Source organism: Equus przewalskii, chromosome 13 (assembly GCF_037783145.1).
Source record: "Equus przewalskii isolate Varuska chromosome 13, EquPr2, whole genome shotgun sequence".
Lineage (NCBI taxonomy): Eukaryota > Metazoa > Chordata > Mammalia > Perissodactyla > Equidae > Equus > Equus przewalskii.
In genome coordinates this window covers 4,568,074-4,580,114 of record NC_091843.1, presented here as the reverse complement: position 1 = coordinate 4,580,114, position 12,041 = coordinate 4,568,074, and the positions used below count along the sequence as shown (strand labels likewise).

At 59.3% G+C, this 12,041-nt stretch overlaps 1 protein-coding gene across 1 annotated transcript; it reads right to left on the bottom strand.

Annotated features, from left to right (window-relative positions):
- Positions 1-2,083: 2,083 nt before the first annotated feature.
- Positions 2,084-12,041, bottom strand: SNCB (synuclein beta). The gene is made up of 6 exons (XM_008507676.2): positions 11,413-12,041; positions 10,663-10,792; positions 7,724-7,765; positions 7,392-7,510; positions 3,107-3,196; positions 2,084-2,735 (listed from the first exon to the last, which is right to left on the bottom strand). The coding sequence occupies exons 2-6, from the start codon at positions 10,781-10,783 to the stop codon at positions 2,703-2,705; spliced, it is 405 nt and encodes a 134-aa protein (XP_008505898.1). The 5' UTR covers positions 10,784-10,792; positions 11,413-12,041; the 3' UTR covers positions 2,084-2,702.

Here is a 12,041-nt window from a genome sequence, read left to right as displayed (position 1 = left end):
AAGTAAGTAATTTGCCCTTTCGGAAAATTCCAAAGGAGTAGGGCTTTGGAGTCAGACTTGGGGTTGAAGGCAGGTAACTCGGGCAAGTAAATTTGCCTCTCTGGCCTCCATTCTCTCATCTGTAAACTGGGGCTAAATAACAAGGAATCCTTGAGGACGGTTTCAAGTGAGATTAGCAGAGACAAGTGTTGGACACCTGGGACACACGGGGCCCTTGGGAAGCAGCTCTGGCCCTGTCACGAGGAGGGAGCCCGTGAGCCATGTGTTCTCACACACGTACCCACAGTCAGGACTGCCATCTGACACAGGCTGGCATCTTCCGCTGATGCTTCTGGGCCTGTGCCTGGAATGTATTTAAAGTGACCCCAGCAGATGAGCACATTGGTCTCTGGGCAGAAAACCAGGCGCAGAAAATCAGGTGCGTGGCTTGGCACCCAGGAAGGAACAAACCTCTCCATAAGCCAGATGGCGAACCTGGTTTTGGCATCTAAAAATGGGGATCAGGTGCTGATAGCTGGAGAGGAGGTGGCAAACTCAAATTCTTTAGAGGCTAAACGGTTCATGAAAATGAGGGAAGTGGATGAGAGGAATACGACAGGGAGGCAAAGGGACTGTCGCCAACTAGAATCAAATGAAAACACTTTTAAACCTTGTGCTAGCAAATTAAACATCTCTACAGGCCAAATTCAACCTAAGGGCCATGAGTTTGCAACCCCCACGGACTGTGGGTTGTAAATAGTGTCTTAATTCAGCCAGAGGGATCTGGAGCTCCTGGCACCGGCAGTTGAAGGCAGAGAATCCAAGCCCCTCGGTTTGTTCTCCCTGTCACGTCTGCTAGCTGCCTCTTGCTTCCAGAAATAAAGGCTCCTACACTGCAGGCCAAGGTGACCCGAGTGGACCGGTCTCCCGCAGCGTTCAAGGCCTTCCCGAGCCTGACACCATCTCCCACCCCAAGGATTCAGGGAAGGACACTTGGGGACCAATTGAGTAGAGCAAGCTCCTTCTAGCCTTGGGGCTGGCGTCTGAAAGGAGGGCGGACGGAGGCAGGGACGGCAGCGAGGTCTTGCGCAGGCGAGTGGGAGACCCCCGGGGCAAAGCAAAGACTGGTCCCCGCATGGGCGGGGCGGAGCTTCGTCCCAGCGAGGTTTGCGGGCGGCTGCGGCAAAAGGGGGCAGGAGCGCCGCAGCGATGGGGGCGGAGCCTCGGCGCCGAGCTTCTGTGCAAATGAAAACTGCGCCTTGGCCTCGAGGGAGGCGGGGCCTCTGCGCGGCTAGGCGGCCTCTCCGCCCCCTTCTTCCCCACAGCGAGGCGGTATTGGGGGCCCTCTAGTGCTGATCCTGATCCACTGGAGGCGCCAGGCTGGCTTCCCAGATTTCTGCGGACCCTCGCCCTCAGCCAAGCCCGCCGCAAGCCTGCGGGCGCCTTTCCGGGAGGAGGATGCCGGAGCTCTGCCTCCTTGTGAGGCAGCTGCGCGTTCCCTATCCCCTTGGATGGGTTTTTCTGCGCTGGGCAGGTGTGCGCAGGGGTGTGTGCTATACGTGTAAACGTCTGGGGGGAGAGGTCTTTCAGTGCCCGCGCTGCTGGTTTCCGAGGGTTTCTCCGCTGGGCGTGTGCAACTCTGGGTGCACGCGGGGGTCTGCACGTGTCGGCCTGCGTGCGGACACGCTGGGCGGCGCTCCTGCACCAGCGTACGTGCACGCATCTCCGCGTGTGCGTGGCCATCCGCGTGCCCGCGCTGCGTGTGCGGCGAGGTGTGAGCCAGTCCACCCTGCCCTGCGGTGGCACGGGGCTTCCCTCCGCCCTGCACCCCCAGCAGGCCCTTTACGGTCCAGCAGATGGCGCCCGAGGCCATCTTCCGCCTGCCAGGCAACTGCTTGTCTCAGCCTGGGGGAACCCTCTCCCCGCCGGTCATGGGGCGGGGGGAGGGTAGGAGATGGAGGAGCTGAGGCCCGAGGCGGTCAGTCTTGTACCTGGGCTGAGTATGCCAAGCCTCAAAGAGGGGAGTGGGGCAGGCTGGGACCTGGAAGCTCGCGTCGGCCGCCCCCACCCGCCGTCCACCCCAGCCCTGCCCTGCGGCGCTGGCTACAGACAGATTGGCTTTATTCATGGACACGCGGGGGGCGGCCGGGCCCGCCCGCCCGGGACACGCTCACACGGGGGGTGGGGGACTCTCCATGCCACAATCACGACACACGACGCCCGCCCTCGGACCGGGCCGGCTGGGGGAGGGGGCATGGCACAGCCTGGTTCCTGGTTTTGGTTAAAAAAATGTTTCTTGGGGTCGACGTGAGAGTGGGGTGGGGAGCTCTGGGGCTGCCCGGGGGCCCCTGGAGAGCCTCTGTCGGGGGTCGGGGGAAGCCGTCCCTTTCCGATCTTCGTTTAAAAACACATAGAACATGCTACATCCGCTCAGACACTGGACGGGATGGGGCAGGGAGGAGGCAACACAGGTGAGGTGAGGCTCCCAGCCACGGCCGCAGCCCCGGCCCTGTCCACGCGCCAGGGTTGGACGCGCGGGCGGGTAGGACAGACAGATGGACAGATACTAACACAGGCTCCGAGGGGTGCCTCGGAGCGAAGGAAGATCTCGTGTTTGGGGGGAAAGGGTAGAAGGACAGCCCTGGCTCTGGCGGGGGGGGGGGGGGGGGCGGTCAGAGGGCAGGGAAGGGATTGTGCTGCTGGTGGGGGGCCGTCCTGGGCCCTTACGCCTCTGGCTCATACTCCTGATACTCCTCCTGCATCAGAGGGATGGGGGTGGAGTGAAGAAGAGCAAAAGAGGAAGGGGTTGGAGACCAACTGGCCAGGCCCCAGCTGCCCTGAGACCCTCCCCCTCGAGGAGGAACAGTGCATGCCCCTCCTCCCTGGCAAGGGACAAACCTGGAAGTTGGAAAGGGCTTGGACATTCCTGGGCAGGGCTGCCTAAGGCCCAGTGCTAGGCCGCGTTTGTTCTCCCTCCCTGCTGCCACCTCCTGGGGCCTGGGTTCTAGAAAAGGGGGGCCTGAAGCTCCCTGCCCAACCCTTCCCTGCCAGAGACCTCCCACCCCAGCTGGGATGGCAGCCATCTTCCGGGATGCCCAAAGCCCCACCCAGCCCTGCCGCCCCTCACCTGGGGTGGTTCCTCATAACTCTCCCCTTCTGGCTCCATGAGGGGCTCAATCAGCGGCTCCTCAGCAGCTTCCTGGGCCACTTCCTCTGGCTGTGGGGAGAAAAAGGACAGGACCTGTGAGGGCAGCTGGGGATGCCCCCCAAACTCCTACCCTGGGAAGCTTTGGACTGATTGGGGCAAGGCTAGGCTTTGTTGGCGTGCAACCAGAATTTTTAATTAAATTATTTGGAGTCCCTCGCAAGTGGGATGAAGGTATGAGGAGTGAAATCCCTCGGAATCATGCTTGAAGTGGGGGGCGGGGAAGGGGAAGCAGGGTCCCAGCAGCTGGCAGCCTCCTGTGCTAACATCACTTGGACTGGATGGGATGGCGAGATAGCACCCTGTCACTCATTTATCCGTACCCCCTTTGTGGCAGGTTCCTTGCAGGGCTTCAGGTCCCCTGAGACAACCCTGGAAGCTCCTCTGGGCTGGAGGGAGATGGAGGCTCGGGGCAGGGCTGGGCAGAGGCTCTGAGCCATTCCCCTGCCACTTTCCACCCATCCCTCCCCCAGGGCCCTGTGTGGCCTGGTTTCTTCAGCTGTTGCTATTTTAAGATAAGCTGGAAGCAACAGCTCGTGGTGTTGCTTGGATGTGTGAGCTAAGACTCTCCCCGCCCCCCTGCATCTGCTGCCCAGAGGGGTGCAGACCAGTAGGCATGCAAGTGGGGGGCTGCCAGACACAGGGCCAGTCACCTGCAGGTGAGCACCATATGTGCACAAACACGGGACTGAGCTGGCTGCGTACACAGGCACACACAATAACCTAGGGTTCATACACAAGGCCACATGTGGACTGGCACATGCCTGAACCTCTGGGGGCACAGCACCTCCCCCACTTCCACATGTAACCCCTGTCCCTCCCTACTGGGTAGAGACAGGAATCCTGAGACCCTGAAGGGCTGGCCAGCACCGAGAGGCCCACCCTGACCACCTCTGCCTCGTTGCCCCAGCCCCATCCAGGCAGCTTCAGCTCCTTCACGTGACCTGGCTAGACGGGCCCTGCAGGCACATGAGTTTACAGCTCCTGCCCTGGCTCATTTTCCCCAATGTACAGATGGGTACACCAAGGCCCAGGAGGTGGGGAAATGTTAGTTTGTTCAAAGTCACCCAGCTGTGACCAGGAAAGAAACACAGCGTTAAAATCCCAGCCCCAGCACAATGTTTGGAAACAACTCAAACGTCCGACAACAGTAGAACGGACGGGCGATGCATGCGCTGCCGTCTGATCACACGAAGGATATTGCGCAAGGAGAACAGGGAACCACAGCGCATGCGACGCATGGAGGGATCTCACCCAGACTGTCCAGTGAAAGAAGCCCGGGATGGAAGAGCATGTACTTAGGGCTAAGAACGCCCAACCGGTGTTTGCGATAGGAGGCAGGAAGCAGTCACCCTTGGAGGGGAGGCCGGGCCAGGTCGAAGGTGAGGTGAGGAAGGTGTCCACTCTCAGAGCCATGCGAACGAGACCCCAGAATGAGTGCCCCCCTTACGTTTTGTGCCCCAGACACTCACTCATCCCACCTGTCTTGGCCCTGGGGTTAGGGACCGGAAGGGGGTCTAACGGCGGCTTCTGAGGGGCTGCTGCTCTGTGTCTCCATCTGGGTGCTGGTGACAGTGGGCAGTCCCCTTTGTGAACATTTCATGGGGCTGCTTGCTTTCTGCATGGGTGTTGGACTTCAATAAAGAGTTCACTTAGAAAACACCCCTGCCTGGCCACGCACTAGCTCTGTGTCGTCAGCTAAGTCACTTGCCCTCTGAGCTCAGCTGCCTCGGATGGGAAACCAGACGGTGCTCTCTGCTTTGTGGGAGCACGCGGAGGATTCCATGATAATGTACAGTCGGCCTCCGCATCCGGGTCCTGCATCCGAAGAGGCAACCAGTGGCGTATGGAAAGGCCTACGATGGCTGCATCTGCACTGAACGTGTACAGGCTTTCTGTTCTTGTCATTATTCCCTAAACAATACAGAATAGCAACTATTTACATAGCATTTACATTGTATTAGGTGTTATAAGTATCTAGAGATGATTTAAAGTATACAAGAGGGTGTGCGTAGGTTCTATGCAAACACTACACCGTTTTATAGAAGGGACTTGGGCATCCTCGGATTTGGGTATCGGCGGGGTTCCTGGAAGTGATTCCTCACAGATACTGAGGGATGACTGTCCCCAAGCAGCCTGGGAGGTAGACACACTCAGAAATGTGCAGCCTGGGCTTGCATAGGGTCCCCCACGCCTGGGGCCCCCAAAGCGCTGTAGTCTGGATGGTGAATCTACGACCCTGAGCTCCCTTGAGAGAGGAGGCTGAGGTGTGGACGAGGGCTGGTAGGAGGAAGGCGGCCCGAGAGATGGTTCTGTTCCCCTCACAGACAGCCTGGAGGCTCACAGCTCAGGCCCAAACCCGCCTCTCTCCGCACCCCAGCTCTCAGCCCAGGGCCCGGCCCCGGGTCAGCACCAAGCAACTCCGATGACATGGACCTGAGATTGTCCTACCAGTCGCCTTCTCAGGGAGGCAGGCAGGAACTGGGATCTCAAACAAGTCACTTCACCTCTCTGAGTTTCAGTTCCTTTATCTATAAAATGGGCTGACTGTGGTGCCGTCTTCATAGGGACACCATGAAGATTCAGTGAGTTACTCCATGTAAAATGTCTAGAACAGTGCCTGCCCATATAAGAGCTCAGTGATGGGAGTGATCACTGGAAGCAGAATGATAAGAAATGGAAAGTCACAAAGCTGGTAAAATGCATAGGCAGGACTTGAACCAGAACTTCTGAGCCGAGTCTCAGACTTCTGACAGGGGAAGGAACCACCTGTGCAGAACGTCTGGAGTGAAGGGTGGTGTGGGGTCTCCTCCCCCAGCCCAACAGATATGCTCAGGCAGAATGCGCATTGATCTCCCAGACCGGACGCTGAGATAGGAGCCCCCCGGCCCCGGGGAGGCAGAGTCTGCACGTGTACGTGGACAGACACGGATTGCCCCACAAGAGGAATGTCTGTACGGACGTATAGGCCCTCAGAGTGCACTGTCACACTGGTACATTTCCACATACACCTGTGGTCACATGAGCCCCCGTGGGCAGACATGGACCACTCACATGATCATGGGGCCATTATCTCTTACTGAGCACTCACAGTATGCAAGCCAGGCTTTTTATCAGTGGTTCTTGAAGTGTGGTCCCCAGCCCTGCAGCATCAGCCTCACCAGGGTACTTGTAGAAACGCAAGTTCTCAGGCCCCACCCCAGATCTACCGAATCAGAGACTCTAAGGATGGGGCAACAGTCTGCATTGTAACCTGGCCTCCTGGCGATTCTGTCGCACACTTCAGTTTTGAGAACCTCTGATCTATGTTATCTCTAATCTACATAAGAGTCCTTTTGAGTTCATCTTTCATCTTATAGGCAAAGAATCAGGCTCAGAGACATGATAGGACCTGCCCAGGGTTACACAGTCAGGAAGCAGAGGAGCTGGGATTCAAATCCGGCTCTGTGGGGCTCCAGAGCTCTCATCTCTTATTCTACAGCGTGTCCTAATGGAAGCATCTGTCTTCATACACACATGGATAGCCACTACCACTCTCCTGGGGCAACATGCCTATGCAAACATGTGACACACAGTTCACCCTGCCCCCACTTGCTCAGGCCTGCCTCAGGTCCTTTGCACATTCTGTTCCTATTGCCTGAAATACACTTCCCACGTGGCTTGCCTCATCTCTTGGGTGTCAGCTCAAATGTCACCTCCTCTCAGCTAAAGTAGCCCCCTTACCCCTTGACTCTCCATCCCGTCACCCTTGTCTTTTCTTCAGAGCACTTATCCCTGTCTGAAATCATCTTGCTTATTGGTTGGCTTTTTACTATCTCTTCCTACTACAGTGTCATCTCCATGAATGCAGGAACCTATTCACTGCAGTCACCCCCTAAAACAGTTCTTCCCTGGCATGAATACTTGCTGAATGAATAATCAGTTTCACATGCAGATGTGGCCAGAAGTGGTCTGGGTCACACTTGTGAGCAGAATACACGTATACAGGCAGATCTGGGTCACTGTCGCAGGGAGCGCCACACCCATACACACCTCGATGCAGACTCATCCTGAGCCGAGTACAGCAGGGCCCTGCAGAGCAGGAGCAAGAAGCCTTGTGCCCCAGGCTGGCTGGGGGAGTGGGGAGCCTAGTGGCAGGTTTACGGGTGTGCCTGACACATGTGTGTGTACATGCACGCGTGCGCACGTGTGTGGCAAGACTGCTCACCTTCAGGTCCGTGGGGAATTCCTCCCTCTTCACGAGACCTGTGGCTGCCGCGATGTTTCCAGCCCCAGAGAACACGGCTCCTCCCAGATGTGATGCCTGCTCCTTGGTTTTCTCAGCCACTGGAGCAGGGGGAGAGTGGGGAAGGGGGCTGGGGGCTAGGGTGAAGGAGGCAAAGGTGCCCCCCTCCCCGTAGTGTCCCAGGACCTGCTTTCCTATGGAACACTCCCCCCCACAAGCCTTGGAGGTGCCCTCTTCCCCACCCCCACCCCCCAAATCCAGCCAGCTCCAGGCTGGGGTGAGGGGAGAGGGCTGTGCCAGGGCTGGGCTGGTACCTGAGGCCACTCCTTGTACCACCCCCTCTCGGGTCTTGCTTCCTGTTGGGAGAAAAAAGGAGCACATTTAAGTGCTCTTAGCTAAGGAACAGAGACTCTGGCAAACACGGTGGTTACAGAGTGAGCAGAGGGACCCAGTCGGGAGAGGGCATCTGGCCCCATCACTGTTTCCTTGGGCCCCCAAACCCCACAAGTGCCCTCCACATCACCACCCTGAGGCCCCCATGCCTACTTCCTCAGGACTTCCAGTCTGTCCCCCACCCCCACCTGATAGACACCCACACCCCTTGGGTGGAGGGGGAGCTGCCTGAGTGCCAGCACTGGGCAAAGTGCTCTCCTCTCACCACTTCGGGCAACCCTCTCCCAGCCCTGGGAAGTGGTGCCGTTACTGTGCCTGCCTCACAGATGGAAACAGAAGCTCAGTTAGGCTCCCACAACTAGTAAGTGGCTGAACTGACATTCAAGTTCAGGTCTGACTCTAAAACTTCAGCCACCACCCTCTGAAGTCCAGGACGGAGCGGGCGGGGGTGGGGGTGGGGGTGGACCTGGGAGATGCAGACAGGCCGTGTATTCAGAAAGTTCCCCCCCCGGTGCCCCCGTGCATGACTGCCCGCATCACACCTGTGGAAACCCACATCCACTACCCCTACCCCATTTCTTCTAAAGACTCTTCTCGTAACAAGGGTGCGATCCCTCCTTCTGGCCGAAGTGGGGAGGGTCTTGGGTGCAGGATGGGTGATGTGCAGATTGTGACTGAGACCCACAGCATTGGCTGGGCCTTCCTGGGAGGGTAGCGACTTGGTCACATCAAAATGTGGGGCTTCTGGGAAAGGCCAGGGGGCCAGATGTGAGGTGGGGAGTGGGAGCCCTCAGGGGAGTTGGGAGTCGCCCATCCTAAGGAGTTGGCAACCCAGACAACAGCTGAGAGACTCAGACATGGGTGTCTGGGCAGGCTGAGGCGGGGGGAGGAGGACAGGTTGGCCTGGGGAGACAGGAGTCTCAGGCGGAAGGCCAGACAGACCCAGAGATGGGGGGCTGCGTGTGCACCCATTCATTCCTCCCACAGACGTCTGTTGGCACCTGCTCTGTGCCAGGCTCCAGGCCAATTGCTCACTGTCAGAGGGGGTAAGAGAGGAACAGATTCAGTGCCTGGGACCTCACGCAGTGAGGAGCAGACTTCCAGGCTCCAGGGGCTATGTGACAGGGAAGGGGGCACTGCCTGGAACTTGACAAATGGGGAGCAGACGGATATGCAGAAAGGAGGCTGGGAGGGCCTTCCAGGCATGACGTGTGGGCTCAGAGAGGGGTGCTTTCAGGGCCTGGAGCCATGGAAGCGCAGACAGAGGCAGCACCATGCAGGGCACTGAAGGCGAGGCTGCAGGGAGCTGAGGCCTTTACGTGTAGGGACTGGGGGCCACTGGGGCTTCCTGAGTACAGGGAGGAGCAGGAGGGGCCAGTCTAAGGGGGGGCAAGTCTGACAGCAGGAAGGCAGTGTCGGGATGCTAGGGGTCCACAGGAGCAAAAGGGCCGGGGGAGGAGGCAGGAGGGACAGCAGAGCTGGGGCCGGGTAGGTGTGGGCCCAGGCCTTCTCCCTGTCTCCACCACCTCTGTCCTGGTTCCAGCCACCCTTGTCTGGTGGGTCCACTACCTCCAGTGGGCCTCCCCGCAATGTGTTCTGTCCCCAGAAGGCTGAAGGCCCTTTCTATACTGAAGTCAGATCACATCCGTTTCCCAGCTTATAATGTCTCGTGGCAATTCTAATTACGATTTGCCCTGGCCTACAAGCAGGGGCTCCCTCATGAGCCAGCTCTCGCCTACCTTTCTGAGCTCGTCTCCAACCACTGTTCCCTGCCCTCCTCTCCTGGCTCCGTATTCTTCAGGGCTCAGCTCAAATGCCACCCTCTTTGATCACCCTACCAAAGTGGTCCCCATCCCAGCCACTTGATGTCAGGTCCCACTATTGGAATGTTCTGTACCACTATCAGGAAAGCCAGCACCTCCCAGCACATAGTAGGTGGTCAATAAATATTTTTCAAAGTACCACAATGCCAAATGTACCACAACCCTGGGCAAGTCCACCACCCCTCTTCAGCCTGCATAGGGGAGCATCCTTCCCTCTGCACACAGGCAAGGCCTGAGTCACCACAGCCTTCAGTAAATGTCAGTTTCTGGGTTTTGCCTCCCTTTATGCAAATGCCCCTGCAGGCTCCCTCTCCTCGACTTAGGGTGAGAAATTTTAACCACTTGGCCTTTCTCCTCCTGACAGCTGGCATCTGAAAGCAGGGTGGACCGAGAGAAGAGATGACGATGGTGGAACCATAGGCGTTGGGAGGCAGGGAGACCCAGAGAGCAACTCAGAGGTGAAAGCAGCTGACGCAGGGGGGGCTGGAAGGGAGCCCGAATAATACAGGAGGGTCAGGCAAGGGGAGAGATGGAGCTTTGGAAACCAGACAGCTTGGCGCTCACTCCAGCCTCAGGTTTTATCGGCTGTGTGACCTTGGGCAAGACAGTTAACCCTGCGGAACCCCAGTGTTCCTGGCTATGGAATGGGCAGGTAGTGGATGTTATGGCACTTCACATGGTGCAGTGCTTGGCAGAGAGTTAGGGCTCAACACCAGGTAACTATGAATAACGCAAAAAAGAACCAGAACAAGAAGGCTCTCTGCTCTGATCACTGCGTTGGTCCTGGCCTTTCCACTGAACCCCATCCTCACCAACACTTTCCTCATCCTCCTCCCGGGGGTCCCATCACTGACCCGGGCTTCCAGGGCTGGCTATGTCCCTTGTGACCCCTGCTGACCCTGCCCCATCTGCTGACTCATATTCTGTCCAGAGCCCACCGCTCTGTCCTCCTAAGGACCGTGGCCTCACTCCCTCAGCCCCACTCCCTCGGAGGACGCCTGAACCCTGCCGCCCCAGAAGCCAGGCCCCTGGCCCACCGACGTAGAGGACGCCCTCCTTGGTCTTCTCCGCGGCCTCGGTGACCCCCTGCTTGGTTTTCTCCGCGGCGGCCACGACGCCCTCCTTGGCCATGGACAGGCCCTTCATGAACACGTCCATCCTGGCGGCCTGGGGAGGGCGAACACAAGGGCACGGGGGCTCTGGCCCCGCACCCTCACCCCAGCCCTTCCCGAGGGACGCCGGTGCCCACTCCGTTCTCTCCAGAGACTGAGGCGTCCTTCCCGGCCCGGAGCCCCCTCCCACCTTACCCCCTCCCCAGCGCGAGACCACAGGGCTGCGGCGAGTCCTAGCGTCCTTGAAAGCTGGGGACGCGGGAGGGGCCACCGGCTGGGTTATCTGGGACCCTGCAACCTGCAGCCCCGCGGAACCGGAGTGCTGGGCTCGGTGCGAAGCCCCGGGGCCTGCCTGTACACATATGACAGAGTCACACGGCCATGCACACAAACATACTCCACGGACACGCTCACGTGCACATACAGGACACGCAGACGTTCAAACGCGCATGGACACTTCGACACACACAGACACACGGGCGCGGACGCACGTCCACACGGCCACCCAGGCAGCTGCAGACACAGAGCAGCAGTCACGTATATCCCGGGTTGCACACGGACAAGCACCCACCGGTGCCCTCTCTCTGTCTTCCAGCCCCTTCCCCGTCCCACCCAGTCCCCTCTCCATTCCCAGCCCTTTCCCCATCCCTGGCGCCTGGAGCGCGGCCGCCTCACCTGGATGCGGGGCCCCGGCTGGGGATGGAGCGGCGGCTGCGGCTGCGGCGGGCGGAAGGAAGGGGCTCAGCTAGGCCGGGCTAGGGGGGCTCCGGGCCAATGGGGGATCGAGCCGTGGCTAGGCGCTCAGGTCGGTCTGCAGCAGGCGGGGCGCGGGCCCTGAGCCGGGCGCAGCAGTGCCCGGGCCTTGGGTGCGTCGCCAGTCACCACTCGCGCCGTGCGCCCTGCTCCCTCGCGCGCTCCGGCTCGGGCTCAGGCGCTGCGGCAACTCTGAGCTCAGCACCCCCCCCTGGCGGCCGCACCGCCCCCTCGGCCTGACTGACAGGGGGCGGGGAGGGTGACATCTCCACGGAGCCCGCTAGCCTCCTCGGGCGGGCCCGGGACGCGTCGCGGGGGACCCCGGGAGTCAGACTGGCGTCCTGCTCCCAAGAACCTAGTCTGGTGGGGGAGACAATGCGGGGTGCTAAGAGTAGGCCAGAAATACTGCAGTTGGCTTCGGAGTTCAGGCGGGTTGGAATCTCGGGTGCGCTTAGTACTAACTGTGGGACCCTGGGCTGCTCAAGCTCTCCTTTCTGAACGTCAGTTTCCTCTTCTGTACAACACACACGGTTCATTCAACGAACATCCAG

What these genes read in the sequence shown, in the direction of transcription:
- SNCB (XM_008507676.2), bottom strand. Translation starts at nt 10,783, where the DNA reads ATGGACGTGTTCATGAAGGGCCTGTCCATGGCCAAGGAGGGCGTCGTG. An exon ending in GGAGGGCGTCCTCTACGTCG is followed by an intron (nt 7,766 to 10,662) that starts GTGGGCCAGGGG and finishes TTCTCCCAACAG; the next exon opens with GAAGCAAGACCCGAGAGGGG. An exon ending in AATTCCCCACGGACCTGAAG is followed by an intron (nt 3,197 to 7,391) that starts GTGAGCAGTCTT and finishes TTCTCCCCACAG; the next exon opens with CCAGAGGAAGTGGCCCAGGA.